Raw genomic sequence first — 21,755 nt, forward strand, 5'->3', positions numbered from 1 at the left:
ACAGTTTGCTAACTTATGCCTTTATTATATCATCTATAATACAATATCCAAACTGTTTTTAAAAATGAAATATGAGGATTAACTTGTGAAATATTCAACACCTGTTTATGAAGGCCAAAAAAAACATTGTTGAGAGAAATTAAATGCACAAATCATTGAGATAAATCATGGATTAGAAACTCATTATTTTTACCATACCAATGCTAAAAATTTCATGAAATTCCAATCCAAATTTCAACAGAACTTTTGGAGAAACTGACAAGCTTATTGTAAAATATGTATAAAGATATAGAAATTTAAAAGAATCTAGTAAAACAAATCACTTGCAAAAAATGAGTTGAAGTAATTACTTAATATCAAAACTTATATAAAGCTCCAGAAATCAAGAGTGTGTTGCACAAGCACAAGAATAAACATGCAAACCTGTAAAATAAGAGAATGTACAGATATAGGACCAAATATATAAATTTTTACAAAGATACCAAAGTAATTCAATAGGGAAAACAAGGACTTTTCAACAAACTATGTTGAACATAGTTTCAACAAATTATGTTGAATCATTTGGACATTTATAAGGAATAAAATAAACCTCACCATTACTTCACATCATACACAAAAATTAACACATAATGAATGAGAGGTCAATGCATCAAAGGTAATGAAAATAATAAAAATTTTCATTTGACCTTGGGGTAAACTAACATTTCTTAGGTATGACTCAATAAGCCTGAACCATAAGACAAATGAAAAGTTAAACTTTGTCAAAATTTTAAAATTTTGACTCATCAGATGACACCATTCTTAAAAGTGAAAATGCAAATCACAGATTTGGAGAAAATTTTGTTACATATATAATTATGTAAGTTATATATATATATAATCACATATATATGACATATATATGTGATTAAGGATCTGTGTCTACAATATATAGAGAACAATTACAATTCAGCAATAAAAAAAACCCAGAGCTCCTATTTGTAGAATTTACAAAGAACTTGGAAAGAAACTTCACAAAATAAGATATATTAATACAAAAGGCCAATAAAAAAGTGAAAAAGGGTTCAACATCATAAATGATCCTGGAGATAATAATTAAAACTATATTAATTGGTGTCTACATATCCTCAAATAAGGGCTAAAAGGAAAGCAACACTACCAAATAATGTGGATACAGAAACACTGGTCATGTCTCATTTTCTGAGAGATGGGAGGGACAGGGAGGGCTGGCATGCTGCAGTCCAGGGGGTCGCAGGGAGTCAGACACGACTTGGTGGCTGAATAACAACAAATAGTTGCTTTACAATGTTGTGCTGTTTTTACAACAAAGTGAATCAGCTGTACGTATACATATATCCCCTCCTTTTTGGATTTCTTCCCTATTTGGGTCATCACAGAGCACTGAGTAGAGCTCCCTCGGCTATATAGTCGGTTTTCATGCTAGTTATGTGGGGCTAGTGGTAAAGAACCTGCCTGTCAGTGCAGGAGATGCAAAACACAGATTTGATCCGTGGGTTGGGAAGATCCCCTGGAATAGGAAATGGAAACCCACACCATTATTCTTGCCTGGAAAATTCCATGGACAGAGGAGACTGGCAGGCTGCAGTTTATGATGTTGCAAAGAGTCAGATATAACTGGGTGCATACACACACAAGCACACGCACACACACACACATGCACACGCACACACACATGCACACATTCCCCAGTAGAGTATATGTCAATCCCAACCTCCCAATTAATCCCACTCCCCATTCCCTTGTTTGGCAATTTCTTCTTATGTTTCACATATTTCACCACATTTGTAACGCTGCCTAGTGTTTCATAATGACCACAAATGAATCCCAGAGGTAATTGTGATCTGAGTTTCTGACCCAGAAATAGATAAATGTCCGCCATTAATTTTATACCCCGCTGATCTACCTTTCAAGCATTCAATAGTGGTTTTCCAGAAAAGTTTTAATATTGATAGGAAAATAGAAGCTCTTTTTGTGATACAAGTCAATGAGGAAACTACATCACACTTCCATATACTGGAGATTTGCCACCTTGATATTCATATCACATTCAATTTTCTTAACAGTCCAGATAGAGAAAGGGGATTCCCACATGTTTAGGTTCCAAGTGTAGGAAATAATTTCCCCATTCAAGAATGGGTAATTCTCAAACATATCTCACCAGAAAACCTGCTTGGAAGACAAAGCCTTTTCCTCAAAAGAGATAATTAATTCCTGGGAGAGAAAACAGCAGCTATGAGACAAGGTCCCCGAACCTTATGAAAACCTCTTTAAATACATGTAGCAAGGAGAAGGCAAAAATTATTTCTGTCATCATTCACCTCTCTAGGGCAAGCTTCGTCATGGACAGAGTGCCATTTGACCTCTGCACTCTGCCTCTTGCCCTGCAGAACCAGAGTCCTTTATTTAAGGTCACTCCTCCATAGCATTTCAAGAGAACCCACTCTAAAGTCAAAACCAGAAAACATAGTTTAACAGGATTTATGTGAAGAAATTTTGAAGTTTAAGGATAGATATAAAGATTTAGTCTTATAAGATCATTTCCTTTTTAACAATTTTATTGATGTATACTGGACATACCCAAAAAATTGAACATGTTGAATGTATACAGTTGTTCATTTGATAGTGAATTACCTGAATAAGATCTCCCTAAATATGACATCCCAGATGTTACATATATTTTATACTGAGAATTACTTATTACAAGAAGCAGTCAGTCTGGAAATACGATTGTTTCTGAACACCCCAAAACGTCCTTAAGACCATCTAAGACAACTAAGGTAAGTTTCTAAACGGTGCTACTGCTCATTAAAGATTGTTACTTACCATGTATTGTACTCATTACTTCTCAGCACCTTTCAGATACAGTAATAAAGTATTTCATCCTTATCCCAATTATTGAAGAGATCGTTTATAGTTATCCTTAACCTAACTTCATGGTTGAAAAATTTGAGACTCATAGAAATCAAGCAAATTGTAGGACCCAGCTTTCTGATACTAGGCACCAAGCTTTTGGCATTAGATATCTCCTTTAATAAGGAAGACTAATCATAAATGAAAACAAAATTAGACTACATTTCACACACACGAAAGACATTTCATGAATATTAAATGACATAAATCATCAGCTGTTAGTTCCAGCACAAGCATAGAGAACCTTTCCAGGGATCAACTATTATGAATAATACAAGTTTGGGGGGATTCCTTGAGGGTAAAATTGGTAACGATTCTTCCTGAGATCACTGCATAGTTAAGTCATATTATTACTCAAACTGTCAGTTCCATCTCCTAGTTGTACACACAATGATTAAATTAATAGAAGTGCTATGTGTTTTCCAAACACCATAATGAGTGTGTCATATATGTCACCTCAAGTAATTCTTATAACAGCCTATGAGGTGGATATCATTCTCAGGTCACATAAAAAGAAACAGAATATAATGTATTAAAATCATGTACCCAAATTAGGAAAGTGAAGATAGAAGGATCAGGAAATAATCTGATTTTTCTAATTCTCAAACAAAAACACTTAACCCCTGGGATAATCACTATAGATATTTTTCAGAAGAGTCTGTGAGCCCATATTTTGTAAGGAGATAAAGGAGGAAATATTTGGGGATAAGAGAGGCCAAGGTAAAAGGGCTGTTCAATAAAAGCAGCACCACATTTTTCTTAACATTTGGGAGTTCCAGTATGTTATTATGCTGTGTGTGTGTGTGTATGAACTGATTAAACTGCTCCATATAAACTTGCCTCTGAAATATTAGAGTAGTATTAATGTGATTATAATTATTACAATCATCTCAGAAAAAAGACTACTAGTTCAACATTGTTTATTATAACACAGTGAAACAGAGCATGGGTTAAGAATTTGGAGAGAAAAAAAATTAACAAATATAATCTGATCTAACCTTGGTCCTCCCCTTTATTAACACTTGGTCCTAAGCAGAATCCTTAACTTTTTATGCTTTTATTTCCTAATGTATAAAAATAGGTATAAAATGATAGCAGTAACCATCTTTAAGTTTGCACTAAGGCTTAAAATATCAAACGTTTGCAAAATCATTTAGCACACACCAAGTGTTCAGTAGGTCTTAGTTAACATTATCCTTGTTATTATAACTACTAACACTAGTCTCTGAGACTGCATCCTCAGCTGCAAAGTGGATGATATTTTACCAACCACACAGGTTGTTATCATATGAAAAGGGATATGTACAAAATAATTGCTACTATATTGGGCATGCAGCAATCAATTATTTTAAAGTATGCATTATTAGCTGTTGTAAAGTTACTGGACTTAGGAAGCATGCATTACATGCATGCTTCTAAGTACCTCTTGTATCCATTCCTTAAATTCCCATCACCATTGTTCTGTCGCTCCTTATGCAATCATTATCAGCGATCTATTAAAACAACTTGGGTTCTTGTGTCTGCCTTCCACCCCCTTACTTAACTGCGGGCCATTTCATCCAAGACAAACAAAGATCTTTACTAGAATAACATCCAAGATTCCCCTTCATATTCCTGTTCACCAATTCACCCATAGTCTCGTTTTCATGATTCCCCATTTCCAAAAGACTAAAATGAAAATCTTATAGCTTTTCACTTATAGACTTTACACCAAACTTCCACGTCCTTTTCAGGATTTATTGCTACTGTGTACGTAATGTACTGTGTCAAACTCTTAGTCATCTGGAATGAGAAAGTGTACACAGCAGCTCTCCTGCCTGTATGTTTACAAAAGGTATTCATTTCTATAATCTTAACAAAGACTTTACCTGGGAGGCAATGAGATTATTCATGAAGATCTCACAATCTTTTCAATACAAGCACACACATACAAATCAAAAGAATCAATACTTGATAGAATAATTATTATATATTAAAATGATAAGTTTAATAAACCCAAGGGTGCATTAAGAAAATATGTTTTCTTTTCAGGTAATGCAATTTCCCATCACATGAAACCCATGAATAGGAACAACGTGACAGAGTTTTTTCTACTGGGACTCACACAGAATCCAAAGATGCAGAACATCATCTTTGCTGTTTTTGTGGTCATCTATATCATCACTGTGGTAGGAAACATGCTCATCGTGGTCACTGTTGCTACCAGTTCCTTACTGGAATCCGCCATGTACTTTTTCCTGGCTTATCTCTCCTTTATTGATGCCTCTTATTCCTCTGTCAACACTCCCAAATTGATCGTAGATTCACTCCATGAAAGTAAAACTATCCTATTCAACGGATGCATGACCCAAATCTTTGGGGAACATTTCTTTGGAGGAGCTGAGGGCATCCTTCTTACTGTGATGGCCTATGACCGCTATGTGGCCATCTGCAAGCCCTTGCACTATACAAGCATCATGAATCGGCGGGTGTGTGGGCTGCTAGTGGGAGTGTCATGGGTGGGAGGCTTTCTTCACGCAACCATACAGATCCTCTTCATCTTCCACTTACCCTTCTGTGGCCCTAACGTCATAGATCACTTTATGTGTGACCTGAACCCTTTGCTCAGTCTCGCCTGCACTGATACCCACACTCTAGGGCTCTTTGTCGCTGCCAACAGTGGGTTCATCTGCCTATTAAACTTCCTCCTTTTGATGGTCTCCTATGTGGTCATCTTGCGTTCCCTGAGGACCCACAGCTTAGAGGCAAGGCGCAAGGCTCTCTCCACCTGTGTCTCCCACATCACCGTGGTTGTCTTATTCTTCGTGCCCTGTGTATTTGTGTACATGCGACCTGCAGCTACTTTATCAATTGATAAAGCAGTTGCTTTATTCTACACTATCATCACTCCCATGTTAAATCCCTTAATCTATACTTTGAGAAATGCCCAGATGAAAAATGCCATTAGGAAATTGTGTAGTAGGAAAGATATTTTAGGTGGTACATAAATGTGCTTGGAACACAACATTGATTCAGTAGAGGCAATGGTCAAAAGGACATTGTGGATGATCTCAGCAAGGAATACTTATGGGATAAAGAAAAAAAATTTAACTGCTACAAATCACAGATTCTGCATTGAGTAGATCAGAAATGAGTGCAAGAAAAGAGAGAAAAATGACCCTTAACTGGTCTTTCCATATGCATGAAATTCTGCCAGAGTCGGGTTTAGTTTTACTAGCTTCAACCAGTTACATGAATTCACAGGTTTTTCTTCTAATGACAAATTAAAGAAATAATGGAATTTATTGCCGTCGAGTAATAATCTCTATAATTCATCACAACCTCAGATATGCAGATGATACCACTCTAGTGATAGAAAGCGAAGAAAAGCTAAATAGCCTCTTGATGAGGAAGAGATAAATAGCCTCTTGATGAAGGAAGAGAGTGAAAGAGCCAGCTTAAAACTAAATATTAAAAAAACTAAGATGATGACATCCGGCCCCATTACTGCATGGCAAATAGAAGGAGAAAAGGTGGAAGTAGTAACAGATTTCCTCTTTGTGGGCTCCAAAATCACTGCAGATGGTGACTGCAGCCATGAAATCACGCTTCTTGGCAGGAAAGCGATGACAAACCTTGCCAGTGTGCTGAAAAGCAGAGGCATTACTTGGCCAACAATGGTCCGGATAGTCAAGTCTACGGTCTTCCCAGTGCTCACATGCCAGTGTGAGAGCTGGACTGTAAAGAAGGCAGAACGCCCAAGAATTAATGCCTTCAAACTGTGGTGCTGGAGAAGACTCCAGACTCCCCAAAGTCCCTTGGACAACAGGGAGATCAAACTGGTCAATCTTAAAGGAGATCAACCCTGACTGTTCACTGGAAGGACTGATGCTGAAGCTGAAGTTCCAGACAACTCATTGGAAAAGCCCCTGATGCTGGGAAAGATTGAGGACAGAAGGAGAAGAGGGCATCAGAGGATGAGATGGCTGGATGGCATCACTGATGCAATGAACCTGAACTTGGGCAAACTCTGGGAGATGATGAGGGACAGGGAGGCCTGGCGTGCTGCAGTCCATGGCATCACAAAGAGTTGGACACAACTGGGCAACTGAACAATAACAAATAATCTCTATAATAAACCAAGGAGGCATGCATAAAGATATGTGTGCATACATGCATGCTCAATAGTGCCTGACTCTTTGTGACCCCATGGACTGTAGGCTCCCCTCTGTCCATGTGATTCCCAGGCAAGAATAGTGGAGTGGGTTGCCATTCCTACTCCAGGGGAATCTTCCCGACCCGGGGATTGAAATTGTGTCTCTTGAATCTCCTACATTGGCAGGTGGATTCTTTACCACTGGCACCACCTGGGAAGCAGAAAAAGGAAAGTATCGAAAAGTGTCATAAAGAGGAAAGCATCAAAGTGGATGTATTGGAAAGCCAGTAATCAAAATTGACTATTTTCCCAGGTCATGCCCTAAACTTCAATGAACTTCCAGGCAATGATGACAGAATGTTTAGATAATTGTACTACTAACCATGTACTGAGCCAGGACCTGTGCTTAACAGTGTATATATTGAATCACTATCACTAAAAGCCTAATAATTTTTCATTAATATCTGTGCTTGTTTTTATATATCACAATTGATAGTCACATGGTACCTGCAATATTATAGTATGTAACTATTTAATGCTATAAACACACTGGCCCTGTCTACCTCTGAGGGGTAGATAATTAATATTACACCATTTCCAAATTTCCCTGTAGCCTTCAGCACCATTTAGTATTGCTCATATAACCCATGCTCTGCTGGTAACACATCAGAAAGAGTAATGACTCGAATAAAAGGACATTTTGATGTCAGAAAAGAATTTCTATTTTTGACATATACAGTCACAATCTGTAAAGTACTATAAAGTACATGCCTACTATATAGCAATAGTTTCTACAAGATAACACAATATCATATGCATGATAAATATTGAATGTGTGGGTGAATATGTAAAGGAAAATAATTAAATTCACTAAAATGAAGTCCAAAAAGTAGTACTAGAGGCTAGGGAATTCATTTCTACTTTAAGTTGATTCAACTTCAAGGAAAAGTCTGGCTTGATCTCAGAGGGAACTATAATTTGCTTTTCTTCCTGTTTAAACTGAGGATGAGAAAGAAATTTAAACTACACTTCTCAGCATATGAGCAAATGCTTTACTTTAATATTCTCCCTGCTCTCAGCAAGATTTTTTACCTTATTAATATACGCTCTTTAAGCTATATTCTTCGGTTAACCTATTTACTTTTAAGTAACATTTCATCATTAAAAACTGTTTTTAAAAATGTGTGGCTCTGTATACATACAAAGCAATTTCAAGATAAATGCACTCCTTTTATTCTTTTTTGTCTTAATTCATTAACTAACAAACATTTTGAGCACACAGTATGTATCAGATGCTGATAGTTGCTGGGGTTGCAATGGTAAAAAAAAAAAAAAGAGAGAGAGAGAGAGAGACAGAGAGAGAGACCTGGATTCTGCCTTCAAAAAGCTTAAGATCCACCAAAAAACTCCCAAGAGGGAGTAAAAACTTACAACGAGGTGTTATTAATTATAAACTAGTGGAAGGACAAGGTACCATGAAATGTGTAAGGAATAGAAATTTGTACAGCCTCTGTGAAAATCAGTATCAGATCAGATCAGATCAGTCGCTCAGTCGTGTCTGACTCTTTGCGACCCCATGAATCGCAGCACACCAGGCCTCCCTGTCCATCACCAACTCCTGGAGTTCACTCAGACTCACGTCCATCGAGTCAGTGATGCCATCCAGCCATCTCATCCTCTGTCGTCCCCTTCTCCTCCTGCCCACAATCCCTCCCAGCATCAGGGTCTTTTCCAATGAATCAACTCTTCTCATGAGGTGGCCAAACTACTGGAGTTTCAGCTTTAGCATCATTCCTTCCAAAGAAATCCCAGGGCTGATCTTCACAATAGACTGGTTGGATCTCCTTGCAGTCCAAGGGACTCTCAAGAGTCTTCTCCAACACCACAGTTCAAAAGCATCAATTCTTCAGCGCTCAGCCTTCTTCACAGTCCAACTCTCACATCCATACATGACCACAGGAAAAACCATAGCCTTGACTAGACCAACCTTTGTTGGCAAAGTAATGTCTCTGCTTTTGAATATACTATCTAGTTTGCTCATAACTTTCCTTCCAAGGAGTAAGCCTCTTTTTATTTCATGGCTGCAGTCACCATCTGCGGTGATTTTGGAGCCCAGAAAAATAAAGTCTGACACTGTTTCCACTGTTTCCCCATCTATTCCCCATGAAGTGGTGGGACCGGATGCCATGATCTTCGTTTTCTGAATGTTGAGCTTTAAGCCAACTTTTTCAGTCTCCTCTTTCACTTTCATCAAGAGGCTTTTGAGTTCCTCTTCACTTTCTGCCATAAGGGTGGTGTCATCTGCATATCTGAGGTTATTGATATTTCTTCCAGCAATCTTGATTCCAGCTTGTGTTTCTTGCAGTCCAGCGTTTCTAATGATGTACTCTGCATAGAAGTTAAATAAACAGGGTGACAATATACAGCCTTGACGTACTCCTTTTCCTATTTGGAACCAGTCTGTTGTTCCATGTCCAGTTCTAACTGTTGCTTCCTGACCTGCATACAAATTTCTCAAGAGGCAGATCAGATGATCTGGTATTCCCATCTCTTTCAGAATTTTTCACAGTTGACTGTGATCCACACAGTCAAAGGCTTTGGCATAGTCCATAAAGCAGAAATAGATGTTTTTCTGGAACTCTCTTGCCTTTTCGATGATTCATCGGATGTTGGCAATTTGATCTCTGGTTCCTCTGCCTTTTCTAAAACCAGCTTGAACATCAGGAAGTTCATGGTTCACATATTGCTGAAGCCTGGCTTGGAGAATTTTGAGCATTACTTTACTAATGTGTGAGATGAGTGCAATTGTGTGGTAGTTTGAGCATTCTTTAGCATTGCCTTTCTTTGGGATTGGAATGAAAACTGACCTTTTCCAGTCCTGTGGCCACTGCTGAGTTTTCCAAATGTGCTAACATATTGAGTGCAGCACTTTCACAGCATCATCTTTCAGGATTTGAAATAGCTCAACTGGAATTCCATCACCTCCACTAGCTTTGTTCGTAGTGATGCTTTCTTGGCCCACTTGACTTCACATTCCAGGATGTCTGGCTCTGTCAGTGATCACACCATCATGATTATCTGCGTGGTGAAGATCTTTTTTGTACTGCTCTTCTGTGTATTCTTGCCATCTCTTCTTAATATCTTGTGCTTCTGTTAAAACTACCATATGATTCAGTGATCCAACTCCTAGGAATATACCCAGAGAAAACCACAATTTGAAGGGATGCATGCACCCCAATGTTCATTACAGCACTATTTACAATAGCCAGGACATAGAGGCAACCTAAACATCCATCAACAGAGGAATGGATAAAGAATATGTGATACATACATACAATGGAATATTATAAAAAAATGAAATAGTGCTATTCACAAAGATGTGGATGGACCTAGAGACTCTCATATAGAGTGAGGTAAGTCAGAAAGAGTAAAACAAACATTGAATAATATTACTTACATGTGTAATCTAACAAATGGTACTGCTGCTGCTGCTAAGTCACTTTAGTCATCTCCGACTCTGTGCGACCCCATAGACGGCAGTGCACCAGGCTCCCCGTCCCTGGGATTCTCCAGGCAAGAACACTGGAGTTGGTTGCCATTTCCTTCTCCAATGCATGAAAGTGAAAAGTGAAAGTGAAGTTGCTCAGTGGTGTCCGACTCTTCACGACCCCATGGACTGCAGCCCACCAGGCTCCTGCGTCCATCGGATTTTCCAGGCAAGAGTCCTAGAGTGGGGTGCCATTGCCTTCTCCAAAAAAATGGTACAGATGAACTTATTTGCAAAGCAAAAATAGAGTCACACATATAGAGAACAAACTTATGGTCACCAAGTGGGGAAGGGAGAGTGGACAGAATTGGGAGATTGGGACTGACACATACACTCTACTATGTATAAAACAACTAAATCGGAAGAACCCACCGTAGAGCACAGAGAACTCTATTCAGTGGTGGCCTCAATGGAAAGGAAGTCCAAAAAGGAGGGGATATACGTACATGCATGACTGATTCACTTTGCTGTACAGCCAGAAACTAATGCAACATTGTAAAGCAACTATACTCTGATTAAAATTAATTTTAAAAAAGAACTATGAGGATCTGTAGAAATCTGTGTGCCAAGTTTAATTTTTAAATATTAATAAAATAAAGTGTTCTGTAGGTTTCCTCACATATGAAAAATCTTTTAAGAATCAGAAGCCAAATTATATGATGTAATTATTATATAATGTGTTGTTGGTACCGTAACATAAAGATACCAATATTCTCAACTATTATTTTCATAAATCATGTGTATACCCATGGCAGATGCATGTTGATGTATGGCAAAACCAATACAATATTGTAAAAGAAAATAATAAAAAAATAATTTAAAGAAATACAAATGTGAGTGTAGTTTGGCATACCCGCAACTGTTGACAGCAGTGAATAGCAACAAAACAAAGCACAAAAACATATGGAATGAGTTTGTGGTGGCAGCAGGCTGGTCTGAGGAACATGGGTACATGGATGCAAAGGAAGAGTGAAATAGAACTGATAGAAGAACAGTATTTTAACTGTTTTAGGGATAATTAAAATTGTCTTGTGATATAAGTACCAGAACGTCAAGAGAAAAACGTTAAAGTAGCATAAGCAATGAAGTGCAATGTGAGTAGAGATCACTGTTACAGCTGATGAACCAATGATCATCTCTGGACCCTCTGATCGTGCTCAGTGGGAAACTATGTGAAGTGTTTTTTAATAAATATCACCAGTTTCATTACCTCATTTCTGTCCAAACTGTCTGGAAAAGACACTAGAGTTGCGTGTAATGAGTAAACAGTATGTGGACAAACAGTCACATCTCAGTATGGGTCTCAGCCCTACCACTAGCCTGAAGTTGGGTCAAGCATGCCATCGCTTCACCCATGGGCAAAATCTACACTTTCTCCAAAGAGTGAAATCCTGGCCTGGGAAGTAAGTCCACATTCTAAATGAATTCCTTCCTTGGATACTCATTTCTCAGTCAAAGGGCTTTTATAGAGAGAGCTCATTACCCTTTTTATAGTTATTGCCTGACATAATTAATGATTGCCTGTGAACTTTTTTGGTTCAAATCACTCTGTTCTGTTCTCTGACTGGACCCCACCTAACACAATATGGAAAATACATAACACAATGCTAGTCTTCTAAGCATGCCATAAATAGTATTTCTTTTACTGTACAAACAAGATTTAATGAACAAGAAAATTCACACACAAAAAATCTATATTGAGGCCAGAGTCCAAAGTAAAGGAATATCATTAGGCACTCTTTTTAATAATCAGTAGTAACCAACACATCTCCATGTTACATAATAAGACCGATTCAAAACTCTAGATTTGTACTTTTTAGCTTCTGAAGATATTTCCAGATTTCCCTTTAATACATAAGTATTTATTGATTAAGAAGGATTAAGTTGTGATAAGGAGAGTGAGAGATGGGAGACAGTAAGTCTGGATTCCAACCCAGGCTTTAGTTCTTGTGCTTAAGTGGCTATCAGCAAGTATTATTCATTCTGTTTTTAGATTCGACATATTCATCAAGAGGCTTGGACTGCTGCTACTGCTACTGCTAAGTCGCTTCAGTCGTGTCCGACTCTGTGCGACCCCATAGAGGGCAGCCCACCAGGCTCCCCCATCCCTGGGATTCTCCAGGCAAGAACACTGGAGTGGGTTGCCATTTCCTTCTCCAATGCATGAAAGTGAAAGGTGAAAGTGAAGTCACTCAGTCGAGTCTGACTCTTAGCGACCCCATGGACTGCAGCCCACCAGGCTCCTCCATCCATGGGATTTTCCAAGTAAGAGTACTGGAGTGGGGTGCCATTGCCTTCTTGAGGCTTGGACTAGAGTACCTCTATTACTTCTATCTGTAATGTTTAATGATTCTGTTTAACTATTATCTGAACGCACTTTTTTCTTCCAGAGTTTCTTCATAGCACGTTTTACCTCGGTATTTCTGAGGGTATAGATTAAAGGATTTAACATAGGGGCCACCATAGTGTAAAAGACAGCAACAGCTTTATCAATGGGCAGAGTGGTGACTGGGCGAAGATACACAAAGATACAGGGCACAAAGAATAAGACAACTACTGTGATGTGAGAGACACACGTAGAGAGGGCTCTGCGTCTCCCCTCCAGGCTATAGCTCTTTAGGGAGCTCAAGATGACCACATAGGAGACCAACAGGAGGAGGAAGTTTAACAGGCAGATGAACCCACTGTTGGCAGCAACAAAGAGACCAAGGATGTGGGTGTCCACACAGACAAGTTTCAACAAAGGGTACAAGTCACACATGAAGTGGTCTATGACATTGGGGCCACAGAAGGGCAGCCGGACTGTAAAGAGGACCTGAATGGTTGCGTGGACAAATCCTCCAGTCCAGGCCACCCCCAGCAGGAGGACGCACAGCCTGTGGCTCATGATGGCCATGTAGTGCAGAGGTTTGCAGATGGCCACGTAGCGGTCATAGGCCATCTCTGTGAGCAGGATGATCTCAGTAGCACCAAAAATGTGTTCTGCATAGACTTGAGCCATACACCCATTAAACGAGATTGTCTTGATCTCCTGAAGGGAGTCCACAATCAACTTAGGAGCTGAAGAAGAAGAGTAAATTGTGTCTATCAAGGAAAGGTGGGTCAGGAAGAAGTACATGGGGGAGTTCAGAGCCTGGCTGGTGGTAATGGTAACCACAATGAGCAGGTTGCCTGAGAGGGTTACCATGTACAAGACCAAAAACACCACAAACACTATTTTTTGCATTTGGGGGTTCTGTGTAAGACCTACTAGAATGAACACAGTCACATTCCTTTCATTCTCCATCATTGTGGTGTGGGTAATAAAAATTTCGAGAAAGAATGCTTTGCCTTAAAAAGAAAAGAAAAAAGAACCGTAAAAAAGTAAAATACACTGAAACTCTGCCTTTTAACAGTACTCTGATAATGTCACAGATGAGTCTTGCTTTTCCCAAAACGCTGTAGGAATAGTATCTTAAAAGTTATTTTAGTTGACCTAGTCTTTTTTTATTCTGGTCTCAAACTATTTTTATAAGACATAGAGTAACCAGAAGAAAGAAATTCAGTTTCCTTGGCCATAGTGTCTGAAATACTTTAATGGAACATCAATTTATTGGAATAATTTGGACATTAGAAGTAACAATTTTGGAGGCTAATTTAAAAGTTTGTGCACAAAATAATGTGAATTTAAAAATCACAAAATAGTCCATTTTATGAATTATGTAAAAATAGGGAAAAATTTAGTGAATATACTTATTGAATTAGCATTTAAAGATTACAGATTTTATATACATCTTTTAAAAATAAAGTTCAAATTTAAAAATTTCACTTATAAAATTTTATATACTTCTCTAATGTATGTTAAAACATATGTATAGAAGATTGGTAAGAAAAATAATTTAATACATTGAGGACATTTGCTCCTGAATGTGAGATTATGGTTGATATTTTATTTCCCAGGTTCTTCAGTATTTTCCAAATTTCTACAGCTTACATAACTAATTCTATGATTAGAAATTAAATATAATCTTCATGTTTTGTCTTAGAGTTCTAAAGCTGAAACTATGTGGTTTTAAACTGATTGGAATATGCATGAGAAAACAGACATAGGGAATTGGATTTTGACACATCATGGGACCCCAAGAAATATCTAAATATAAGTAAAGTAACTGCTCTAATGTACTCAAAATTGTTATCAATTCACCAGCTAGATATAGAGTAGGGGCAGGTCTGGGTACTCACTGCTTTGAGAAAATTACTGTGAGTGGTGAGGCTGCCCTGACTGCCCCATGGGTCTCATAATTACCCTAAATCCCATCTTTATTCTATCAAGCAAAGATTATTGACCTCTGCATTTAACTTACACCATTTATACTTGTAGCCAATAAGTCCTCTGAATAATCAAACCGATCAGTTTACTCCAAAGTCTATTTCAACTTCCTTGATGAGGAATACACATATTATTCAATTAAACTTTAAGGTAGAATATAAAACTAAGTTTTATTAATGTTCACTTTTTCCATTATTCTCTTTATATACTCTTAAAGCAAAAAAAAAAAAAAGCAGTGAAGAGTAAAATGAGTTCTCCCAGTTACACATGGTCAAGTTGAATAACGAGGTATGTGGAAAGGAAACCTCTTGCAGATGATCCCATCAACTCTTCATTGAGAAGCTAGCTTTAGAATTTCAAGCTCCATGATAGTGGTCTCCCTTCTGGATAGGTCAGTGCATCAGAGAATCCTTCCAGGGAAAAGAATACCTGAGCAACAAGTTAAATGTACTTCTAATTGCCAGTTCTTCCCTAGAGAAGATGGCCCTTGGGGGAACCAGGAACCTAATAATACATTTTTATAATTTCCTGAAGGCCTGTACCAAAGGTTGGATTTCATGATCAAGATAACATAGAAAACCTCAAATATGACTCATTCATTTTTATTATTTCACTTATTGTTTCAGCTTCTTGGAAACCTTGAAGTAATCAGGACATAAGTTAAAAATAGTTCTATCTTATCAATGTCTTTGATATCCTCTATTAACAGATAGACTCAAACACAAGATCATTTTCTTTCCAGTACTAGATTTAGCTGTGCCTATTAACATTCAAATCCTCTACAATACATATTTTTGGAGAAATGAGAAATAAAGTATTAATCTCACTTTATTATTATTCCAAATAGGAAACGGAGTACATCAAGGCTGTATATTGTCACCCTGCTTATTTAACTTATATGCAGAGCACATCATTAGAAACGCTGGACTGCAAGAAACACAAGCTGGAATCAAGATTGCCGGGAGAAATATCAATAACCTCAGATATGCAGATGACACCACCCTTATGGTAGAAAGTGAAGAGGAACTCAAAAGCCTCTTGATGAAAGTGAAAGTGGAGAGTAAAAAAGTTGGCTTAAAGCTCAACATTCAGAAAACGAAGATCATGGCATCTGGTCCCATCACTTCATGGGAAATAGATGGGGAAACAGTGGAAACAGTGTCAGACTTTATTTTGGGGGGGCTCCAAAATCACTGCAGATGGTGATTGCAGCCATTAAATTAAAAGACACTAACTCCTTGGAAGGAAAGTTATGACCAACCTAGATAGCATATTCAAAAGCAGAGACATTACTTTGCCAACAAAGGTTGGTCTAGTCAAGGCTATGGTTTTTCCTGTGGTCATGTATGGATGTGAGAGTTGGACTGTGAAGAAGGCTGAGCGCCGAAGAATTGATGCTTTTGAACTGTGTTGTTGGAGAAGACTCTTGAGAGTCCCTTGGACTGCAAGGAGATCCAACGAGTCCCTTCTGAAGGAGATCAGTCCTGGGTGTTCTTTGGAAGGACTGATGCTAAAGCTGAAACTCCAGTACCTTGACCATCTCATGTGAAGAGTTGACTCATTGGAAAAGACTCTGATGCTGGGAGGGATTGGGGGCAGAAGGAGAAGGCTGGATGGCATTACTGACTCAATGGACATGAGTCTGAGTGAACTCTGAGAGTTGGCGATGGACAGGGAGGCCTGGTGTGCTGCGATTCATGGGGTTACAAAGAGTCGGACATGACTGAGCAACTGAACTGAACTGAACATTATTATATACATTATTATAACATTTGTTAACACTAATGAGAGTGATTCTTTTCTCTCATAAGGGCATTCATACTGCAGTTGATAGGCAAGAACTTAAACAGACAAACTTCCTTCTAAGCAGAGAAACCTTTATCACTTGTTTAAATTCCATGTACTCACACATTCGGAGAAGGCAGTGGCACCCCACTCCAGTACTCTTGCCTGGAAAATCCCATGGACGGAGGAGCCTGGTGGGCTGCAGTCCATGGGGTCCCACAGAGTCAGACACGACTGAGCAAATTCACTTTCACTTTTCACTTTCATGCATTGGAGAAGGAAATGGCAACCCACTCCAGTGTTCTTGCCTGGAGATCCCAGGGATGGGGGAGCCTGGTGGGCTGCCACCTACGGGGTCCCACAGAGTCACACATGACTGAAGCGACTTAGCAGCAGCAGCAACTCATACATTATGAAATATAAACTTTTACTACAAATCTACTGTTTTCTCATTCTTAATAGAATGCAGAGATTAATTTTCACCATATGATTCTAATAATAATTAATTAAATATTGTTGGGGTTTTGCTGTGTTCACACTATACTAACAGTTTTACATTCACTATTCCATTTACAAGACCTTCACAAAATCCTACAAGGTTGGTAAACTATTATCTACTTTAAAGATAAGGAAATGTGGTTAGAAGGTAAACAATTTGCCCAAGTCATAATCAGATCAGATCAGTCACTCAGTCGTGTCCGACTCTTTGCGACCCCATGAATCGCAGCACACCAGGCCTCCCTGTCCATTGCCAACTCTCAGAGTTCACTCAGACTCACGTCCATTGAGTCAGTGATGCCATCCAGCCATCTCATCCTGTGTCATCCCCTTCTCCTCCTGCCCCCAATCCCTCCCAGCATCAGAGTCTTTTCCAATGAGTCAACTCTTCACATGAGGTGGCCAAAGTACTGGAGTTTCAGCTTTAGCATCATTCCTTCCAAAGAAATCCCAGGGCTGATCTCCTTCAGAATGGACTGGTTGGATCTCCTTGTGGTCCAAGGGACTCTCAAGAGTCTTCTCCAACACCACAGTTCAAAAGCATCAATTCTTCGGCACTCAGCTTTCTTCACAGTCCAACTCTCACATCCATACATGACCACAGGAAAAACCATAGCCTTGACTAGATGAACCTTTGTTGGCAAAGTAATGTCTCTGCTTTTGAATATGCTATCTAGGTTGCTCATAACTTTCCTTCCAAGGAGTAAGCATCTTTTAATTTCATGGCTGCAGTCACCATCTGCAGTGATTTTGGAGCCCAGAAACATAAAGTCTGACACTGTTTCCACTGTTTCCCCATCTATTTCCCATGAAGCGATGGGACCAGATGACATGATCTTCGTTTTCTAAATGTTGAGCTTTAAGCCAACTTTTTCAGTCTCCTCTTTCACTTTCATCAAGAGGCTTTTGAGTTCCTCTTCACTTTCTACCATAAGGGTGGTGTCATCTGCATATCTGAGGTTATTGATATTTCTCCCGGCAATCTTGATTCCAGCTTGTGTTTCTTGCAGTCCAGCGTTTCTCATGATGTACTCTGCATAGAAGTTAAATAAGCAGGGTGACAATATACAGCCTTGATGTACTCCTTTTCCTATTTGGAACCAGTCTGTTGTTCCATGTCCAGTTCTAACTGTTGCTTCCTGACCTGCATACAAATTTCTCAAGAGGCAGATCAGGTGGTCTGGTATTCCCATCTCTTTCAGGATTTTCCACAGTTGATTGTGATCCACACAGTCAAAGGCTTTGGCATAGTCAATAAAGCAGAAATAGATGTTTTTCTGGAACTCTCTTGCTTTTTCAATGATCCAGTGGATGTTGGCTATTTGATTTCTGGTTCCTCTGCCTTTTCTAAAACCAGCTTGAACATCAGGAAGTTCACAGTTCACATATTGCTGAAGCCTGGCTTGGAGAATTTTGAGCATTACTTTACTAGCGTGTGAGATGAGTGCAATTGTGTGGTAGTTTGAGCATTCTTTAGCATTGCCTTTCTTTGGGATTGGAATGAAAACTGACCTTTTCCAGTCCTGTGGCCACTGCTGAGTTTTCCAAATTTGCTGGCATATTGAGTGCAGCACTTTCACAGCATCATCTTTCAGGATTTGGAATAGCTCAACTGGAATTCCATCACCTCCACTAGCTTTGTTCATAGTGATGCTTTCTAAGGCCTATTTGACTTCACATTCCAGGATGTCTGGCTCTAGGTCAGTGTTCACACCATCTGGTGTGACCCAGTGATTATCTGGGTCGTGAAGATCTTTTTTGTACAGTTCTTCTGTGTATTCTTGCCACCTCTTCTTAATATCTTCTGCTTCTCTTATGTCCATCCCATTTCTGTCCTTTATCGAGCCCATCTTTGCATGAAATGTTCCTTTGGTATCTCTGATTTTCTTGAAGAGATCTCTAGTGTTCCCCATTCCGTTGTTTTCCTCGATTTCTTTGCATTGATCACTGAAGAAGGCTTTCTTATCTCTTCTTGCTATTCTTTGGAACTCTGCATTCAGATGTTTATATCTTTCCTTTTCTCCTTTGCTTTTCGCTTCTCTTCTTTTCACAGCTATTTGTAAGTCCTCCCCAGACAGCCATTTTGCTTTTTTGCATTTCTTTTCTATGGGGATGGTCTTGATCCCTGTCTCCTGTACAATGTCATGAACCTCATTCCATAGTTAATCAAGCACTCTTTCTATCAGATCTAGTCCCTTAAATCTCTTTCTCACTTCCAGTGTATTATCATAAGGGGTTTGATTTAGGTCATACCTGAATGGTCTAGTGGTTTTCCCTACTTTCTTCAACTTAAGTCTGAATTTGGCAATAAGGAGTCATGGTCTGAGCCACAGTCAGCTCCTGGTCTTGTTTTTGCTGACTGTATAGAGCTTCTCCATCTTTGGCTGCAAAGAATACAATCAATCTGATTTCGGTGTTGACCATCTGGTGATGTCCATGTATAGAGTCTTCTCTTGTGTTGTTGGAAGAGGGTGTTTGTTATGCCCAGTGCATTTTCTTGGCCAAACTCTGTTAGTCTTTGCCCTGCTTCATTCCGTATCCCAAGGCCAAATTTGCCTGTTACTCCAGGTGTTTCTTGAGTTCCTACTTTTCCATTCCAGTCCCCTATAATGAAAAGGACATCTTTTTTGGGTGTTAGTTCTAAAAGGTCTTGTAGGTCTTCATAGAACCGTTCAACTTCAGCTTCTTCAGTGTTACTGGTTGGGGCGCAGACTTGGATTACTGTGATATTGAATGGTTTGCCTTGGAAATGAACAGAGATCTTTCTGTCGTTTTTGAGATTGCATCCAAGTACTGCATTTCGGACTCTTTTGTCATGATACCAAAATAAAATAGAGCAGTCTGTATTAAAAAATCGGGATGTCTACCTCTAGCTCTTTGGAATTTAGCTCTCCAGTATAGGTCTAGTTTACCTCTTGGAATCAGCCATGTCAGAGTTTGGACAAAGCCACCACCTATGATCATGTGTAATCCATGGCAGTTATTTGGCTAAACTGCGTGATGCACAGTCAGATGTTAATGAGTTCAGAAGCTATTTAACAAGTTCAGAATTTTTGTGCCCTAAGACTCTTTCAGTACCAAGGGATAGTTAGAAAGTTCGGGGTGGACGTGTACACGCTGCTGGGTTTAAAATGGATCAACACATGGAACTGTACAGCACAGGGAACTCTGCTCAGTGTTGTGTGGCACCCGGGAGGGGAGGGGAGTCGAGGAGAAAGGGCACGTGTATATGTGTGGCTGAGTCACCTGAAGCTATCACAACAGTGTTAATTGGTTATACCCCAATACAAATAAAAAGTTTAAAAGAAAATTCTTCCAGGACCTTGCATTTTATCAACTCATATACTCTTTAAAGATAAGGAAGCTGAGGCCCAGAGAGGAAACACAGCTGATTAGTGGTAAATAACAATCCAAGTCTTTTAATGCCCAACACAGTGATTTTTTTATCACACCACACCTTACCTCCCACAAGATGACTTAAGTCCAGTGTATACAAGGGGGAAAGAAAAATCACCTTAAGCTGACCGAGAAAATTAACTTTCATCTCTTATCTTCAGCAATATGTGTCTTGACTCTCTAAGAGAAAGGTCTAAGTCTTAGGTCAGGGATGCAAAAGTTCAGTTATATTGCAGGGACCACATCCAGTTCAGCAGAAATAAGATCTTGCCTGGTTAGAAGACCCAAGAAAGTTTGAAACTAATCAGAATAAAAAGTGCCTCAGAACTTGGGGTTTAATGTGTATTCCCAACCACAGCAAAGGGTACGTTTTCCCTTGTAAATGCTATAAATTTATATATTCTCCATTTGGAATTCAATATGAGCTGACAAATTCCTTCAAAAAACAACCTAAATGCTGACCTTCCCCTCAGTCCCGTGCAGACTTAAAAATTGTCTTCAGAATTCACAGATTGTAATCCTATTCTGGATAAATTATAAATAAACCCATATATAGGAAGGAGAACAAATATTTCTGCTAAAGATCCCAGGGTATCTAAAAGTACTCTCCCATAAAATATCAGAGAATAAATCTTTAATGATTTTCACTGTAAAAATTCCTTGAAAAAAAGCAGAACTATAAAAACTCAATAAAAAAAAAAATCAGTTCTAGTTCACTTACTGCGGTTTCCCCTGTAGTTAAGAAGAATGCCCAAGGTATTTAGAAATACGAAATAACCATTACTTGTAATGTCAAATCATGCATATTTCTCAAGTCCCCACTGCCTGGACAATTCTACAGGAAGCGTTTCTGTCAAGATGATACACATTTATTTAAATAGATTCAGCATGCTCCAATGCCTTGGAAAATCAACTCAAAAGAAAAGAAAATGCTATGTTGAATTTGAAACCCAAAGTCTTAGGTGCTAAGAGGAATCTTCTGATCTTCAGAACCTAGTCTATGTATATAAAAGAAGAGACACAAATATTTCTGTTACCTAATAAGCCCTTCTTTTTTTTTTCTTTTTTTCTTTCTTATGTAATGATATACAACATTTATTGAACACTTAAACATGTGTCAGTCACTGTCTCAATAATCATTTACAAGTATTACA

General features: G+C 38.7%; 3 protein-coding genes across 3 annotated transcripts in view; 1 reads left to right on the forward strand and 2 right to left on the reverse strand.

The window, feature by feature from the left end:
• Positions 1-21,755, reverse strand: part of LOC113905304 (olfactory receptor 4C12-like) — a 179,764-nt gene that overhangs the window by 17,725 nt on the left and 140,284 nt on the right. The gene's annotated exons all lie outside the window — the stretch shown is intronic.
• LOC113905301 (olfactory receptor 4C46-like) lies at positions 4,983-6,074 on the forward strand. Its single transcript, XM_027562340.1, has one exon. The coding sequence runs from the start codon at positions 4,983-4,985 to the stop codon at positions 5,916-5,918; it is 936 nt and encodes a 311-aa protein (XP_027418141.1). The 3' UTR covers positions 5,919-6,074.
• On the reverse strand, positions 12,941-14,176 carry LOC113905302 (olfactory receptor 4C12-like). Its single transcript, XM_027562342.1, has one exon. It carries the CDS (start codon positions 13,900-13,902, stop codon positions 12,970-12,972), a length of 933 nt encoding a protein of 310 aa, XP_027418143.1. The 5' UTR covers positions 13,903-14,176; the 3' UTR covers positions 12,941-12,969.

The sequence above is a fragment of the Bos indicus x Bos taurus genome, chromosome 15, assembly GCF_003369695.1.
Source record: "Bos indicus x Bos taurus breed Angus x Brahman F1 hybrid chromosome 15, Bos_hybrid_MaternalHap_v2.0, whole genome shotgun sequence".
Classification (NCBI taxonomy): domain Eukaryota; kingdom Metazoa; phylum Chordata; class Mammalia; order Artiodactyla; family Bovidae; genus Bos; species Bos indicus x Bos taurus.